The sequence below is a fragment of the Tachypleus tridentatus genome, chromosome 7 (assembly GCF_004210375.1).
Source record: "Tachypleus tridentatus isolate NWPU-2018 chromosome 7, ASM421037v1, whole genome shotgun sequence".
Taxonomy (NCBI): domain Eukaryota; kingdom Metazoa; phylum Arthropoda; class Merostomata; order Xiphosura; family Limulidae; genus Tachypleus; species Tachypleus tridentatus.
Window position 1 is genome coordinate 56,418,714 of NC_134831.1, and position 20,111 is coordinate 56,438,824.

The 20,111-nt window shown below is 35.0% G+C and overlaps 1 protein-coding gene across 7 annotated transcripts in view; it reads right to left on the reverse strand.

The window, feature by feature from the left end:
- LOC143255719 (uncharacterized) overlaps positions 1–16,959 on the reverse strand; it is a 106,192-nt gene extending 89,233 nt beyond the window's left edge. For 4 of the 7 annotated variants that reach the window (XM_076511820.1, XM_076511818.1, XM_076511819.1 and 1 more), the window contains exons 1-2: positions 16,531–16,959; positions 1,027–1,094 (exon numbers count right to left, since the gene is read on the reverse strand). In XM_076511820.1, the coding sequence (XP_076367935.1) occupies positions 1,027–1,094; positions 16,531–16,550 (88 nt within the window). In that variant the 5' untranslated portion in view covers positions 16,551–16,959. Of the gene's footprint in view, positions 1–1,026; positions 1,095–10,168; positions 10,292–10,850; positions 11,038–16,530 lie in introns of those variants that run through there. The other 3 variants (XM_076511816.1, XM_076511814.1, XM_076511821.1) reach the window with 3 other exon arrangements.
- Positions 16,960–20,111: the final 3,152 nt, after the last annotated feature.

The following is a 20,111-nucleotide window of genomic DNA, read 5'->3' on the forward strand; positions in this document are numbered from 1 at the left end:
GTACACAGAGAGAAATTATGAGGGTTATTGTTTGCCTCTGGTACACATAGAGAAAAGCCATATGAAGCAAACAGATCCTTTTTTTATTCCAAGTCAATTTAGTCTTATAAATACCTATCAACATTTAAAATTAAACAGTGAATTATTGTTTACTAATAATTAATTACACATCATAATAATAATTATTTTTTACTGTAAAGACCTACTAATACTGAGTGCCATTCTTATAAAAGATGGATTTTTTTTCGTAAAACCTCATACAGAGCAAGGGTGTATTTTACTAGCTGAGGATAATTAATATGACTGAGAAAAAAAAAAAGAGTTCTTTAGGAGTATGAGAGCAGAAAGACAAGCGCTTGAGCACATCCAACCCTATCCCTGTTACTGGTTCCTGAATCTTAACAGTTTGGAACCTGAATAGATGTTTTGTTACAATTAGGCTTGTGGAAGTTCACAATACATATGTATATATGTTTACATATATGTATATATGGTAAGTGCAATGGAATAAATAAAACAGAGCGTTTCCAGTGGCGGACTTACTTATGCAAGGTTTTAAAAGTATAATTTTAGTTAGGCGTATAAACCACATAGATGCTGTGGAACTAGTTTATTTTATTAGTGCGATTTCGTTTAGTGCATAATACACAAATAACAACGGATACAGTCTTACGTGTTTTCAAATAGGCCTAATTTTATTCCCTTTTTTTTTTTTACATTTTCCAAGTGAACTAAATATTTTACAGAACTATTTTTATCGTCCCGTAGCTACACTGAATATCCATGCTGTTATGATATGTCTCTTCTGTTTATCATCAACTTTGTTAGGATTAATCATTAATTTTTCACATCGCTAGCCGGATAACATTTTTATTAAAGGTGATAACAGACCGCAAATATTGAACCCACAGACTATAAACTAAATCAAATCACACCCTTAACGTTCCTTGTTTCTATCACAATTGTAAAATACAAGGACAAACAGTAACTTACAGAGGGCATGACTAATAGTTACTAATTACTCACTTGTAAAAGATAAGTGTAGGAAATGAATCAAGACGAGTATCTCTATAGGGTACGTAAATGGTCTAAACCTGAAAAAAAGAAAAAATAACTTAAATTATACAAGCAAAGAGATAAACTATTTAAAACTAAGTAAAAGTAAAGATACAAAGTTTTACTGTTAGATTAATAAAACCTTCATCTTTCTAGTCAATCAGCTAGACGTGGTAAAAGATGTCACCATGTGAAACTTAATGTGTGTATTTGAATTTCGAGCAAAGCTACACTATGGTTATCTGCGTTATTCGTTCCTAATTTAGAAGTAAAAACTGTCACTACCGCCAACTGTTGGGACTCTTTTACTAACCACTAGTGGGATTGACCGTCACATTATTACGTTTCCACGGCTGAGAAGGGGATAATGTGTGATGGGGATTCGAACTGCTAACCCTCAGATGATGAGTCAAGCGCTCTAATCAACTGGTTATGCCGGGCCAATGTATACGTGAAGAAGGATTGTTTTTATAATCACACTGTTCGAATTTACTCACATATAACAATGCTTTATAAACTCCATTTTCATAAAAAAGTTTATAGGAAACTTGTGCTTCAAGATAGGCTTCTAAAATCTTAATGATTTGAAATTTATTATATAAAACAACATTAAGACACATGCCACATCCGACTGTGGTCTTCGAATTTTCGAGCGTAAGTTGTTAACATCTGAGCGTGAAAAGTTTGTGAAATCCCGTGTAATAGATAAATAAACGCTCATATATTTTAAAATAGTTTATGCAACGCACTTATTGCAAAGAGAAACCAAGGTTTATCTGTTCGTCAGTTAAACATGAAGCGAGGTTATGTTCAGGGTAAGGTTGTTGTCCTATTCCAATAATGAGCTGAATGAGCCATACAGTTTTAATGTGCAGTATTCACCTTCCGACATCAGCACGTGATACCGTACCACAGTTACACATATGTGACGTCAAGCAGTCTTTTTCTTTTTTTTCATTTATGTTTATGTGATAACGTAATATTCATTCACTTGTAAATACATAAATATTCATTCGTCTTCCATAGTTTTTTTTGGTTTTTAAGTCACAAGTCACATGTTATAACATGACTGATCGACATATACTAGCGATATCAACACAGTGTACCCCCCATGGGTAGAGTCAACACTAAGTGTACGGCATGGTTACATGACATAGTTCACAGTTCATACACTGGAATATTTTGTCTACCAGTGGCTCAGCGGTAAGCTTAGAGCTTATACGGCTAAACTCGAAACTCGATATTCTAAGCGGACAAAGTGTAGATAACCCTTTTGCACAGCTTCGTATTTAGTGCCACTTAGTGGCACAGCAAAATGTCTGCGGATTCAAACCGCTAGAAACCGGGTTTCGATACCCGTGGTGGGCAGAGCCCATTGTGTAGCTTTGTGCTTAATTCCAATCAATCAATGGTATTTAGTTAACAACAAGTTGGCTGATCTGACATATCCTCCACTTTCTTTTGTCCAATCATCATTAAAGTATGCGAAATAGTGCTGCCATCTGATGTATTTACATTTTCAACTCAATAAAAGCTTTTCTCCACACAAATTAATATAGAATACCAACTGAGAGACAATGATGTTTTCGCTATAACAGCTGAATCCCTTTTTACACTAAATGTAAATCAAGTCTGACGTAATAAGGTTACTTGCATCAATTACATTAGTTACAACAGACTTAGGGGGCTCTAAAGCCAGTCATGATACTATACAAACATTTTGAAAACTCTGAAGCTGATAAATAGAAAAAGAAAATCAAACATAATTGTTCTTTCTATGACAATTCATCCAAAACTGACAAACCTCACACGTCATAATGAAACAAACGCATTCATTTATACTAGATTATGCCTTGGTTTGTTTTTAACAGTCCCCCGCTTCCCGGCGTGGCCAAGCGTGTTAAGGCCTGCGACTCGTAATCTGAGGGTTGCGGGTTCGCATCCCCGTCGCGCCAAACATGCTCGCCCTTTCAGCCGTGGGGGCGTTATAATGTTATGGTCAATCCCACTATTCGTTGGTAAAAAGAGTAGCTCAACAGTTCGCGGTGGGTGGTTATGATTAGCTACCTTCCCTCTAGTCTTACACTGCTAAATTAGGGACGGCTAGCACAGATAGCCCTCGAGTAGCTTTGAGCAAAATTCAAAAAACAAAAACAAACAACGGTTCCCCGCTAGTACAGTGGTAAGTCTACGGATTTACAACGCTAAAATCACGGGTTTGATTTCCTTGGTGGACTCAGCAGATAGTCAGCTGTAGCTTCAACACAAGAAAACACACTCGTTTTTAATGTAATTCTACCCAACTCTTCGAATTTATTTCAAATCATTTTGAAATATTCTCTACATTTATACCTTATATGTGAAAACGAATAAATCTTGGCGTAATAGCTTTCTCTTAAATGTTAAAAGTAAACAGTATATATTAACAGCGCTACCCAAAATATCGCAGTTCGTTGTGCAGGCCACAAGGAAGCCCAGCAATATGCTAAACGTTATGTGTAACAGTACAAATTGTGCTTTGTTGTTGAAATCAACCCGACCCAGATCTGTTAGCCGCAATGGTCTTTTACTTATTCATTTTTATATGTGCTTTTAGTTTACAACTTCATTCTATAATCATTCGTTATCCCTAGTATAATAGTATTATGAACTTAAGTCCGTAATACAAAGTTTTACCTGAGTTCCAATACACTAAGTGTGCTTGCATTATTTATGTGTGCTCTGACATACATTTTATGAAAATTAAGATTCTGACCACTGTTGAGTCATGAAGTTGTATTGCAAGTGCAGAATATAAAAGATAGGCTAATCATGTGATGATGGGTGTTCGTGATGCTATTTGTCCATGCGTTGGTCGCTAACATTCTTTTTTTTTTAAAATAAAATTATCACATTTTCCACAGAAGTATTCCACTTAAAACCACAACAAAAAACCAAGGACACGTTCTATTTCATCATATGGAACTTACGTTGGTTATTTGGTTTGTGTGTATTTCACATTTATTTGTTTCCTGTTAGTTACAAAAAAATTCTTAACGCTAAGTATTAAAGAGTTAAGCCCTGAAAATTTCCCAACACACCAAATAACGAGTTTTAAACTTTTTAAGGTTTAAGTAACTGAAATCTGAGTTGCCGAATTACTGGCCAAGGTCACTGTTTGACATACACTTTTTCAGCCTTCACACACACTGAATGTAGTGCTTAATCACAGATGGGATCATTTTTCTCGCTGTTTGTAATAAAAATAAATATATGTTAAAGTGCTATCAATAAGTTACAGTGCGTGGACTGTTAATACGTTATGTAGTTCATGTCTGCTTGTCACAAAAACACTCTCTGTGCTTTAGTACCGTGGGTGCTCTATAAGGGTGGCAGTCAAATCCCACTGTTTGGTCAGGTGTGCGTACCCAAAGACGGTTAACTAAGTGCCTCTCGGCTGGTCTATCTGTTCAGAATCAGGGATGGCTTTGCGTACATATCCGTTTGTGCATCTTTGTGCCAACATCCTATAAACAAATAACATTGCTAAAATTATTTCATTTTACATAGTTAACTTATTTTATCTAGATTTTCGGAATAATCTGTAATTTGAATGCAATAGTTTACAAGTCGTCAAATGTAGCAAACATAATGTTAAAGTATGAATTTTCTTGTTTATTTGAAAAGTAATTGTATTTTGTATCTATGGCAACCGCCGTCTCTTATTTCGAACTAATGACCAAAGGGAAGGCAACCAGTCATCACCATTTTACCACCACCATTCACGCTGAGGTTTTGGCATCCTTCTTATAAAGAATTTAAAGTTTAAGGTAGGGGAGAAATATTATATGCTACAACATAGATTCGAACTCGGCTCTCCAGCTCGGAAATCCAAACCTTTATAACAGGACCAAACCACGCCCTTATTTGAAAAGTAAAATAAATTTTATGAACTATTTCTTGAAAGGTAACGATACAGAAATTTTACAGCAATTCTAACGATAATGTGTTTTTTTAAAAACACAAATTATATTACACTGATCCTTCTGCAATTTAAAACAATGTTTTCTGCGAGTTTTCTTCAAGTTATCCATTGAAAGATTGTATAATAACAAAAAAGGAAACAGCAGCATAAATCCTAGAATGGTCTGCGAGATGAAAAAACGTCATTTGGTTTAGAACAAACATGTTTCAGATCCACCAGTCTACACAGTATAATGTAGAATATCCGTTCTCCATAACTGCAAGGAGACTAGCTGAAGCCTACCCTCTCATTGAACACAAGAGGCGATACATACTGTAACCATGCAACTAACGAGACCAAACATGACGTAGATCACACCTATGGACCTAAAAATTATCACTCTAAATTTGGTGACAATCAGTCCAGTAATCCGTCAGTTATAAGCAGATCTACATATACAGTGACGTTTTTTTCAATTATGGTTTACATGACGAAGCATCACTTTTACTCACTAAAAATATTTTTATTGCTCAAAATTCGCATACTGCGAGATGAATTTATAGCTCTGTGGTGACATACGTATAAACCTCTCAGTTTAGAACACGATAAATATAAAAACCAAATAAGCGTGGTTCACAAGTTTAGGATAAAGTATCTTTGCAGTAACCAAACACTCGGTGATCTGGTTGGAACCATCAGTCACTTCAGTAAACACAGCTGTTTACTCTTTCGTGTTTAACTTTGAATTTTGAAGTTATCTACATTTTTAAGTTTGCGGAAATTTAAGGTTGGGCGGGATAAATGTAATCAAGACTTTTGATTACCCTGGGAAGTTACACATGTGCACGTTTGACAACTCTTAACGTAGGGCAGAGAGCTAACACCATTATAGAACAAAGAGCTGTGAGAGTGTATGTCTGGATATGGCAGAATTTTATTTTGGTATGGGATATCTAAATAATGTGATCCAATATTCAAAGTGTTATGGAGAGCTATATATAAAAGAATATTCCATGACGTGGGAGTGGAATTACAAACGTAGTATATATATATACGTGTAGAACACTCCATGAATTAGTGTGTAAGACTATTATTATGGATATAAATATACTAATCAATGCCTTTTACGGGAAGCTATAACTTGGATGTATCGAAGGTAGCCCATAATTTGTGTGTGAAACTGTAACTATAGATCCATAATAGGTAACCCATAACTTGTGTGTGAAACTCTAACTACAGATATATAGGGAGAGTAATTCGTCTCTTTGGCATGGAACTTTAGCTACAAATGTATGAAAAAGTTCATGACTTACGATATGTAGTTATAAATATGCATATTTAGAATATTCCTTAGTAGTGTCTTCGGTGTGGAGCTAAGAACAATATTCACAGTCGATTAATACCAGTAATCCTAACCTGAGTTACATATAACCGTATAATACCGGTAATCCTATATTGAGTTACATATAACCGTGTAATACCAGTAATCCTATATTGAGTTACATATGAGTGAGTAATACCAGTAATCCTATACTGAGTTATATATAACCGACTAATACCAGTAATCCTAACCTGAGTTACATATAACCGTATAATACCGGTAATCCTATATTGAGTTACATATAACCGTGTAATACCAGTAATCCTATACTGAGTTACATATAAGTGAGTAATACCAGTAATCCTATACTGAGTTATATATAACCGACTAATACCAGTAATCCTATACCGAGTTACACATAACCGGATAATACCAGTAATCCTTTACATATATATTTCTCTACAAGTGGGTTTTCTCGACATCACTAAATCCTTTACTGAATTACATATGGCCGAGTAATACCTGAAATCCTACACTGAGTTACATATAACCGAGTAATAGCAGTAATATATCATGGGCTTTTAAGAAAAGTGATTAAAAACAGTAATCCATTTTGGACCACACACAAAGTTCGATAATAGCATTCGTTTCTATACCTTATATTACAGCTAAACTAAATTGTGAGAATCATTTTTTAACAATTTATTGAGAAGCCACATAGAAACAACTAGTTTAGCTTTAACTGTCTGGTAACCTACTTCCGCGTGTGTTTTACTTTCAGCCATTTTATGAAAAACAAAAGTATGATGTTGATCAAATCGTTGGTTGCAGTACATCTGGGTTCACTGACACAAACGTATAAACATTAAACAGTGATCATAATTATTAGATTATTAAAACAGCTACATACGTTATCACACTGTTTTCATACGGGTGGTAAATGTTAATGATATACAAACATCCATTAAGTCACACAAATAGCTAGCACTATACATACACTTAAGCTTTTAGTAAAGCAATGTAAGATAATAGTGAATTAGAAGAGTAAAGATAAGGGTTCTGCAATAATTAATAATATTTCTAAATAATGTACAATGTTTAAAATCTTTATAACCGTAATTGCCGTCACCACAGTCAAGTGTTTGGAAATTTAATATGAACGAACCACCCAAGCAAAGCAAAGATTAGGCATACGATTTGAGGACTATTATAAATACGTCTGGACCTACATGTCTTGTGACTTCGTGTAACCATTTAGACATTTGATGTTTCTCGCATAAACAGGCCTTGTTTTATTTCTTGTTCTGGTATATGTTATTGCTTATTTTTATTTATTTGTCTTGAAAGACTAAGGCTGGTTTTTCTGTGTTCATTTAGTCCATGCATGTAAACTAGGCGCCATTTTGAAGCATGCAAGTTTGTTAGTAATGTGGGATATTATAACAAAAGTCAGTATGATGTCCTAAAGCAAAAGGAAACGTGATCGGCATGAATTTAAAACAGTGGTTCACAAACGTTTTGTCCACTGACCACTTCGCTTTGACAAAAAGCCCTCCTCGGACCATCTAGCGGTCTATCTCACCTGTTCTGTTCTGCGTTTAGCGTCAGTGACATACATTTTGGACCAGCTGAATGACCAATTTTATTACAAAACAATTGTATACATTTTTAACATTCTATCCTAACACTGATAGATTGAGTGCTTCACCCACTATTGTATTGAGAAGCATTACTTTTATTTACCTACTTCTTTTCCACTGCATTTTCAGGTGTTTCAGTTGAGAATATGTTGAGTTAATGGGTTCAGATCGGATTTGAAAAGATCTTACAGGTTCCAGTGGTTTTGTAACTTCTAAGCATCTGCTTGAGAACCAGGGTCGTGATTTTGAATCTTGCTCGGTTGTTTGTTTTAATTTCGTTAGTGTACAGATAATTTCTGCCTTTTTTTAAGTAACGTAGTATCCCGTTCCCATTAAATTATTTTTTACTTTTATGTATACCTACATTTTAATACTGGTTTAATTGCTTAGAGAATATTGTGACCTACGGGAGAAGGCAACCGGCTGGCAACACACACCGCCAATTCTTGGGTTATTCTTTACCAACGAGAAGTTGAATTTACTGTATTTGTATATTGTGCTACTTTAAGACTGAAAATTATCCTAATATTAACATTCTACATATTCAGATAACATAAAAACGCATTATATTTAGCTTATAGAAATATGGCTAATTGGGATTTTACCTATAGCCACTAATATATCCTTGTAAACATCTGAATGAAAGTCGTGTGATTCATCTTATATACCCTGATGTGTGGTCTTACTTAAATGTAATTAGCCAGACTGAATCGTCTTCCATATTATTGAATGGTCTTAGTCAAGTTTAACTAGCCAAAGTCATCTTACTTACTGTGATCAATGGTCTTGTTTCAGACTAACAAGCCAGACTGACTCATCTTACATAGGTTTGTGTAGTCTTAGTCATGTTTAACTAGCTACAGTGAGTCATCTTACTTACTGTGATCAATGGTCTTGTTTCAGACTAACAAGCCAGACTGACTCATCTTACATATTTTTGAGTAGTCTTAGTCATGTTTAACTAGCTACAGTGAGTCATCTTACTTACTGTGATCAATGGTCTTGTTTCAGACAAACAAGCCAGACTGACTCATCTTACATATTTTTGAGTAGTCTTAGTCATGTTTAACTAGCTACAGTGAGTCATCTTACTTACTGTGATCAATGGTCTTGTTTCAGACAAACAAGCCAGACTGACTCATCTTACATATTTTTGAGTAGTCTTAGTCATGTTTAACTAGCTACGGTGAGTCATCTTACTTACTGTGATCAATGGTCTTGTTTCAGACTAACAAGCCAGACTGACTCATCTTACGTATTTTTGAGTGGTCTTATTCATGTTTAACTAGCTACAGTGAGTCATCTTACATACTGCTTCTTGGTCTTACTAATGTCAAGTCAGCCAGAATGAGTCATCTTATATAAGTTATTTAGAGTAAATAATCTTAGACAACGCTGAGAGTACATAGCTTAGTCTAATTGGAAAATATGAGACATCTTATACACTGCTGAATGGTCTCAGTTGAGTCTAACTAGTCGGAGTGAGTCATCTAACACACTCTGCTAAATAGTCTTAGTTAAATCTAACTAACCAGAGTATTCTAACACACTCTACTAAATAGTATTAGCAAAATCTATTCAGCGATACTCCATTGTTTTATAAGCACACCCAATAATCTCGAAAGACTTGGTTTGAGCCACATTAATCTCTAGGTATAGTATCAATTGAATTTCATTATTTTAGCATCAATGGCTTCAAAGTTCGGAGGACCTTTATGGGGCAACGTGTAACAAATACGAACCCTCATATTCACAATATGGAAACACTAGCTAATTCCGACCATTGTTAAGATCATTGCTGAATTAAAGTGTATTTCTCTTCTTGCGTTTTATGAGTGGTTAAACTGAATATAATAAAATTGATTGTATTTATAGGATAGATAATATAAATGTTTTACACCTTTCTCATTAATAAAAGAGATACACTGAAACACAGCACACGGTATTGCAGGAAAAACTGTAATATTGTCCCAGTAAAAATTTATTGTAGCAAATTAAATTCGTAAATCCTCTGGAAATAAATAAATAAACTAAACTAAAATCATGCATTGTTAAATAAAAGTGAAGGTTCGGTGAATATCTGTACATAAATGTGAGGTGACCTTCTATAAAAAAGTTCACGCGGGAATTGTGAACCTGTACGTAGGTCATATGACATATTTAACAAAAATAAGTATAAATAAAACACGATAGTGTCTTACAACTCACTTTTGAAGATGGCACTGAAACTTCGAAGCAGGTAGAGTTAATTTTTTTAGTGGTCATAGGGTGGCTTTAATTAAAATATTTTTATTGTTTTTGTTTGTTTTTGAATTTCGCGCAAAGCTACTCGAGGGCTATCTGCGCTAGCCGTCCCTAATTTAGCAGTGTAAGACTAGAGGGAAGGCAGCTAGTCATCACCACCCACTGCCAACTCTTGTACTACCATTTTCCCAACGAATAATACCCCCACGGCTGAAAGGTTGAGCATGTTTAGTGCGACGGGGATTCGAACCCGCGACCATTGAATTACGGTCTTAATCTACCTGGCCATGCCGGGCCCAAAATATTTTTAATTATGTATCTATTTGAATGTTATGTGATGAAAGACGTTTTGGACGAAAACGCTACGTAAAACGTGGATGTCTAAACCAATGAACATTCTTTGAAATGCGAATAATCCACAATCATAAAGCTTCCCGGTGGATGAGCGGTAAGCTTGAGGGCTTCTAACGGTAAAATTAGAGGTTCAATCCTTGTAATGCTTACAGCGCAGATATTTCTTGTGCCTCTTCTCGCCAAACACACAAATCAAACACGCCATCGAGTAAATAACTATCAAATATATACACTATAAAGGTCTACTTTATTATATTTTACATCTAATAGGTAAAACTATTTCAAAGCTTACTTTTGACTTGACTGATTCTTGTGAAATTCATATTCAAGAGCAACATTGGATCTTGATTTTAACTGAATAGGCCGTAAATGCATTTGGTTACCCTAGCCTTCGGTCCGGCATGGCCTGGTGGATAAAGCACTCGACTCGTAATCCGAGGATCGTAGGGTCGAATTCCCGTCACACCAAACATGCTCGCCCTTTCAGCCGTGGGGGTGTAATAATGTGACGGTCAATCCCACTATTCTTTGGTAAAAGAGTAGCCCAAGAGTTGGCGGTGGGTAGTGATGACTAGCTGCCTTCCCTCTAGTCTTACACTACTAAATTAGGGACGGCTAGCGCAGATAGCCCTCTTGTAGCTTTGCGAGAAATTCAAACCAAACCCTAGCCTTTTGTCTATGGTGTAAGCTCTTGTGTGTCTCGACTCCAACCAGGGTGTTTCCAGCCAAGAGACTGTATTAGTACGACTGAACTATAAATTTAGGATCCAGATTTGACTGAACCACTAAAAGAAAAGTGTAAATACACAGAGAGATATAAAACACGTTAGACAAACACAATGTTCTTTGTTTCTATAGAAATAAAAATCGCTGGCTTGGTATACAGCTGCAGATTTTACTTTTTGCTAATATTTTATAACCTGAGTAAACATTTCATCAAAAGTTTTGGCCTCCGTCAATACGATATTAACACCAGCTCTATACATGAATTCACACGTGTATATATTTTTATTTACTGTTATAGGCTAGATTATGCAAAGAAAGTATTGTATACAAAAGTTCATGAATCGTGAATTCAGAAGTACGTCAGACAAATGATGCCATATATGGTGGACTACAGCTATTCCATAATTTGATAAGTTATATATGTAATGTCTGTAAGACTGGATCTTACTGTAAACAGAACCATGATTGTAAAAAACAAGATAGAAAATACTGTAACTGTACCGTGCACAGTTATATAAACATTATTTTCAAGTGTTTAATTTGGTGAATTGATGGAAACATAAAGAGAGTGTAATCACAAATATCTTATGGTATAATTTATATATTATTATAGTTATAAACAATGAAAGTTGTTACCGCCGTTTGTTTTTCTTATTATTTTTTACTATGCTCAAGACTGTCATATAAATAATTATTCACAAATCAGTCGAAAGAAAAAATATATTTTAGGTTTTGAAACTGATCAGAAAATACCATTTTTCAATACAACACCTTCGGGTTCAGTCGTGTTTGACAGCGATTGAGAATCCTCTTTTCCGTTAGTTATTTATAAATCTCGCACTTAGGTTTCAAGACTGTTGAATGGTTATTTACAAGATAATTGAATAATACCTGCTGTTCATATGAGCTTTCGATATTTTGGAGTTCAAGTCTGCTGGATTCTTGAAAGTAAAACAACCTTATAACTTACCTTGAACTGTCCAGTTTTTTTTATTACATTATAATTTCATTATAGTGTGTGAGTATTTGTAGATCAAAACCATATTAGACTATCTGATGTGTCTACCAAGGGGAATCAAACCCTTATTTTATAGATGTAAGTCAGAAGATGTAACACTATCCCACTGAGGGAACTTCATCAGAATCATGGACTGTGCATAAATTCATTCACGATTAACAACAACAATAAATATATATATATATGTTTTGCGTGTTTGTACATATTTTACAAATCTGAACGGCACTTCACGCAAAAGTGGACTAAATGGTCAGTTCAGAGACCCATATGGTTTGACTGTAACTCTCCCCAATTTCTAAATATTGCTGAGAGAGAAAACAACCAGCCAGCAGCATTCTCTTCCACAAGAACCTTTTTATCCACTCTTTGAATTGTAAAACGGAACCGACTGTCTTTTTTCATAACCTGACTATGTAACGTGTTCAGCAGGGCTGCGTCTCGAACCTTGGACTTTTTTATATGTAATCCAATTCCAGTATATTACCCAGTGAACTACACCTGGCCCTAAGTAAACAACAATCTTCGCAACTTTGAAATACAAAACACTGTAACTATATATCGGAAAATGAGAATGCACACGGCAATATGATATTGTGATTTGATTTGGGTATTTACGCAACACTGCTTGAGGGCTATCTTAGCTATTTATGCCTAGTTTACTTTGAAAAGGCAACTAATCAAGAACATCCACAGTTAAATCTTAGGCTACTTTTGTTAAACTTCAAATACAGTAGTATTTGAACGCCTCTTGCAAAACGCACGAACGGAACATAATTTTGCAATAAAGGTGAGAGCCATGGACTCTCGAACACGCAGTCCACCAGACCACGTTCGGACCGATGTCATTGGTAAATCTATTTGTTAAAAGAACAACATGCATCCCATCAGAATTTTTGATACCTGACACCACCTGTGTAGATATTTTTTAAGTTTATTAGTTGTTTAATTCACTGTTATTAGCGCTGTTGTTGATGATGCACCCTGCTTTAACTCTAATAACAGTGACACGCATTCACTGAAACAACGATTTAAAAAAAAAACAAGAAAAAAGAATGTACAATAAACAGAAATGCAAGGAATGTTACGCAAAAAAATATGAAAAACAAAAACTACGCTACAAGCTCAGGAGAAGAAACATCGAGGAGCTTAGAACAAATTATTACACAGAGTGGATACACAGTATCTATCAGATTTAAGCTTTATTCACAAGCCTTTTATCACCACCCACCGTCAGTTATTGAGCTACTCTTTTAACAACGAATAGTGTGATTGACTATCACAGTTATAACGCCCCCACGGCTTAAAGGGCAAGCATTTTTGGTATGAAGAGGATTCGAACCTGCGACCCTCAGATTACGAGTCGAGAGCCCTAACTACTGGGCCATGCCGGGCTCTGGTCAAATGGAAGCCATCTATTCGATAGCATCTATCACCCACGCTAATTATTTTGTTGTCACAAGTTAAAGTGGGAAAGTCGTATTTTATGGTATTACATGGATTAAAGCCCAGCTCTCCACCTCCAATATTCAATGCTCTACCACAGAGCCAACCATTGCCCTAAGGTTGTTTGTGTGTATTTTCTTATAGCAAAGTCACATCGAGCTATCTGCTGAGTCCACCGAGGGAAATCGAACCCCTGATTTTAGCGTTGTAAATCCGTAGACTTATCGCTGTACCAGCGGGGGACCTTAAGGTTGTAAATGAGTGCAATTAATTTCACAGTTTGGTTACACTTACATGGCTAGGTTCTTATACATAACAGTAAGCTGGTGGAAACCAAAGTGGTATACGAAAAACAAAAATTATTAAATATATGTAACTCATTACCTAATTGTAATTATATTTTATCTCTTTTAACCATTTGTACCAGCTTCTATTATTTCTCCTAGTGGATAATTATCAAAATCAAATTTATAGTTAACTGTTTCTAATTAGTAAACAGGTAAACACTTTTAGGTCAGACTTTTTCTTCAAATTCGAGCTTTTCTTGTTATTAAACCACATGAGAAAGTTTTCTAGCTGAGAAATTTAAATTCTAAATTGCTTTAAAAAATTAATTTTAATAAATTCTAATAAGTGGAAACTTAATATTAAAACAACGTGTTTCTCTACTGTTAAATAGTTTGTTGTTTTTAGTGTTGAATGCTTTTCTAGTTATGGACAAAATATTTAAGTCATTAATTCCATATAACGTATTAACATTAACAAGCAAATAATTTTTGTCTGTTTATATTCGATATACAGTTATTTAAATGGATACATCATTAATTATAAGGAAGAAAGCAAATATAGGGATGCTACGGTGGGACACCGGTAAGTCTTCGGATTTACAACACTAAAATCAGGGTTCAATTGCTCTCGGTGGCCACAACAGATAACCCGATCTGTCTTTCCTATAAAACAAACACCAAGTTTGCACTTTTTATCTCTTTAATAACAAAGAACTTTGTGTTTGTCCAACGTATTTTATATCTCTACTTTTTCACACTTTTCTATAAGTGGTTCAGTCAAATCTGGGGCCTTAGTTTATCGTTAAGTTATATCAATATAGTATCTCAGTTGGAAACACCCTAGTGGGAGTCGAAACAAACAAAAACTTACAGAATAGACTAAGGGTCAGGATAAGGACATTTAGTTAGGGCTTATTCAACTAAAATCAAGATCTAATATTGGTACTGAGAAGTTTTACAATAATCACTCGAATCAAAAGCATGCTTTGAAATATTTCGTATTAAAGACTATTAGATGTAAACTACAGTAACGTAAGCCTTTATAATGTGTGTTTTTTATATTTATTTACTTGATGGCATGTTTGATTTGTGTGTTTGGCGCACAGGTACACAACGAAGTTGTTCGCATAGTTGTGTAAAATACGCGTTGTACGTTTAGCAAAAAGCGAACGTCGAATTTTACTATTAGAAGCTCTCAAGCCTAACCCTGATTCACTGATGAGCTTTGCTTGAATATTACACAGACATATTCGCAGTTGATAACACGTTCCTAAGTTTAGGTGTTTACTTCTGTTTTTGTCTAAACGTCTGTCAGTGGCGTGTCTTTTAATTATTGAAAACAACAACAACATAAATATTCATATTAAATATTCCGTAAACTCAAATTTTATTACTACCAATTTGACCAATCGTAAAACGCAAGAAAACAAATAAAAATTAATTCAGTAATAATACAAACTATGGTCGTGCGTGGCGAGGGTGTCCGGGTTGAAAGGTTCATAATTTCCTACAAGTTGCAATGCGCCTAGAACTTTAGTGCAATGTTCCCATTTCAGGAATATTACAAGATTAACGGTGAAATTCCAATTATTCATTCAGATAGGAGTATCCCAAATATCTGTACTTTCTTTCAGAGGCGTAGCTAGAGTTTTCAGCACTCGAGGGCAAAGTCAGTTTTCGCGTCCCCTCGTGACAAAATGTAGGCCATAATTCCTAATTATGTAACATCAATTTGGCGCCCCACCCCCGATACTGCGCCCGGGGGACAGATGTACCCCCTTGCCCCCCCGTAGCTACGCCACTGCTTTCTTTAGTCAATTAGTTTAAAATTACGCATGGCTAGACAACGAAAGGATTTGAGCAACTTTGCACAAAATACTCAAATAAACGTAAAATTTATTCAACCTACACTGCACGTTTTCTCTAACATTATTTTCTTAACTACTTATTAATTTGTTAGGAAGAATCCTAAGTCTTATTTTATTTCATTTTTAAAATGTAACAACCATTCACCTAAAATAACATTGGACGTGAGTTTTACATAATGGATTTCGGATAAAAAAGTCCAAAACTACAAAATTTTGAACACCCCCCTCTCGCTTTCAGTTTTGGGGACGTTACGATATACTTACGGCAGATACTGCTGACTATAGTTGTCCACTTCAATTAGGGATAACCATGCTTGAACCTGACATCTGATCATGTTTTATTTAAGGTACTACAATTCAGGCTACAATCAGGCTACACTGGGCTGATCAAATAACACCTGAAGTGTTATAAAGGAATTATTTAAATACGAGAAGAAATTATTTTTCATACTTATTAACCATTTTATTTCTAGAAACAACTGAAACATGATTATTATGAAGAAAAAAAACAGAAAGTATCAGAAATCCAATAAGTGATGCGTGTTTTTATTATGTGAAGAAAGCCTAAATTATTGGCTAAAAGGTTTTAAATAAACTAAAAAGCTACAGTGGTAATGACGCCTAACTCACCTCACTTTGCTTTTCTTCATTTTTCTATCTCAATTCAACCGCTTCTTGTTCGAACGTTATGCTTGTAAGGCTTTCGTCAACGTCCTGAACAGAGAAAATCAAAATGATTCTCCAGCATTGTCTTTTTTAATCGCAGTTTCCCGTTTTAGGAAATAGTGACCAACAATCGTTAGATAGAGGCTAAAAGATTGTCCTAGTGTTTTATTCAAGCGATAATCGATTAATCGAAATTGTGGCTGGAATTAGCATTAGTAATAAGCACCTGAGAAGATGCCCCGTTTAAGCGCCAGATGAATGGGGATTGTAGGAACAGTTCTATGTTCTAAAGGAGGCAAATAACAAGAAAAATATAAACGTATATGTAAAAACATCTCCTCCAACTCGCTGCCATTCGAAGCTTTGCCGTTAAACATAATCTCGCCACGAGGCTGCGCGGAGAGGTTTAGTATAATGTTTGACTCATGGTGTGAAAGACAGTTAGAGCCTTTTCCAATCTTCACAGTTAACTTATCAATTTTTTTTGCTGTATGTGTCGTTCCTATCAAACAAACCAGAAACAACAAACTACTGTTTATGGACTGTAACACACTTTTTAATTCCTGTTTTAGCAACGCAAAATAGATATCAGAATAGCGTAAGATGTAATAAAAATATAAAAACGTGAGAAGCTCTAAAAGGCTTCTGATAACCAACAGTTATAATAATTAAAGTGATTTTAATTCATTCAATAGCCCATTCGTTACCAGTTGAAACATTTTTGCATATAAAATTCTTCATGTTTTCATAATTAATTATTTACCCCTAACCGTTCATCTAATTTGGTTATTGTATCCCAGTAACTATCTTAAGATTTGTTATAGCTTTGTTTTTGTTTTTTTGGAATTTCGCACAAAGCTACTCGAGGACTATCTGTGCTAGCCGTCCCTAATTTATTAGTGTAAGACTAGAGGGAAGGCAGCTAGTCATTACCACCCACCGCCAACTCTTGGGCTACTCTTTTACCAACGAATAGTGGGATTGACCGTAACATTATACACCCCCACGGCTGGGAGGGCGAGCATGTTTAGCGCGACGCGGGCGCGAACCCGCGACCCTCGGATTACGAGTCGCACGTCTTACGCGCTTGGCCATGCCGGGCCTTTTGTTATAGCACAAAATCTTCCTAATTATAAAACATATATGTATATCCTATAACATATATCGATGTTAACAATTTCGAGCGCTATGTATCATTTATTTATGTTAGTATATATATAAAAACTTGATTTTATATATTCTATTCCTAGGAGTCACAAAACATTTGTGACACTTTTCAGATGCAGTGTGAAAAAAGTTGGTTATTTTCAAGACTGCATGAAACTTGTTTGCGATGTGACTTCTTCTTCTGACCCTATCTAAGCCTAGAGCTGTGATATTTGTCTATTTATGGCTGTGTAAAATAATCTGATTACCAGAACTGTGACATTGTTTCTTTTAAGTGGATATATAGTTGTTTGAAAATAAACATATCGAAAAAGTAGCAGTATATAATTCATCTTGGAAAAAAAATAAGACCACTGACGATGAAGCTTTAATAAAACTGTGTTTCTTGTTTTTGTTCATGCATACACATTTGTATATAATATATATATACACACATACACACACACACATATATTTACCCACATTTTTTACACCCCTTTAGTTATGCTAAAGTACGCGACTGGAACTGTAGAGCTAGAAGGCAGACTCCACTACTTCTGATGGCTGGAAGTTTTATATGGTATAAAACCTCACAGAAGCAACTAATAATTGATCAACTTACGTGTTGAGTCTTTCAGAACACATTTGCCTCAATTTGTAAAATATAGTGCTGATATTCAATTACTTTTGTCAGTATTGGAATATCTTCGCCTTGATATTATTATTACTAATGCCACTTTCACAGCATGTGGGCTATAATTCATAGTTATCGAATGTTTCATTAGGTTATTGTCTGAAGCTTTATCGGAAAGACCAAACAACACTGCAGGAGCAATTCATAAAAAAATTATCCACATGTCGAACACCGTGCTCTGTACATTTTGTTTAACATATTATGTAATTTGGTAAATAACTCATCCTCAAGTTACAAAACCGATACGTCTCTTCAAAATTACATCTTATAAAACTACTAAAACTGTATGTCTGTATTACATTAACGAATGTCCTTTCTCTTAGTTTTGTAGTTTAGGATAAGCTTCTTTATAGTTTTAGTGACTCAAAAAATCATTTGTTTATAATACCTGAGTTAACGTCCTTTCTATTAGTTTTGTAGGACACAGTAAGTTTCATTAATGTTTTAACTACTACTAAAACTACACGTCTATATTACACTGACTAACATTCTTTCTATTAGTTTTTCTAGTGTAACTTCAGCTTCGTTACATTTTTAGCGACACATTTGCATTTTCGACTTAGTTTTTTTCTGAACACACGCAGTGCTTACTTCCTGGCGTCAACACGATTAGTGGTTGATGTGAAATAAATTCTGAAATATAAAAACGAGAGTAGTATGTCTTTAACTTGTGAATATATATCTTTATTTATCCAGTTAAAATCATTTGATAGATACTTATCACATCCACTTATGGGTTTGTTACATTAGTTCAAGAACATTTATGGCGTCAGTATAATCAGATATACCCATTAAGTTTGCGATGACACGATTTTTCTGTTTATTTAACTGCAACTTTCCTTATAAATCTTGTTAACACTGAAAGCCTTCCATTTATGCATTATCTGAAGTCTCACTCTAGAAAACTTAATTAGCATGCAAGTAATGTTCCCTATTCTGTAAAATCTAGTATTTATAGCAATTCGAAAAAAGGTTTGGGTTAAAACATTATTTTCAAGCTCTTTTTATAGTTTCGAGCAATATTAGTAAATGCTATAACATAGTTCTATATAATCTAAATTCACTGTACTAAAAACATAAAACCTACAAAAGCTTTCAAATACTCTGTAATGTATTACAAATAGTCAAAGTTATTTGTTATTATAATTTACCTTCTTGTGTCGTATATTCTCGATTTGTTAGTTTTCCTTAAGAATCCTTAACCACTAGGACTTTTGTGCTAAATCAGTTTATTTATGTATATATATATATGTACATCGTTCTCATGACACCATGATTGAAGTAAATATTTTTTCAACCTAATGACCATACGCTTCATTACTTTCTCGTTAACAATTCATTATCATTAGAGCTTTTATACTAAACCAAACAAGCCCAGCAAGGCCAGGAGGTTAGGGCGATCGATTCGCAATATGAGGGACACGATTCGAACCATCACTCCACCAAACATGTTCGCCCCTTCAGTTATGAAGGGCATTACAGTGTTACTGTCAATCCCACTATTCGTTGGTAAAAGAGTAGCTCAAGAGTTGGCGGTGGGTGGTGATGACAAGCTGCCTTCCCTCTAGTCTTGGATGGATTCAGCAAACAGCCCGATCTGGCCCTGCTATAAGAAAACAAACAAATAAACCTTCTAGTCTTACACTGCTAAATTAGGGACGGGAAGCGCAGATAATTCTCATGGAGCTTTGCGCGAAATTCAAAA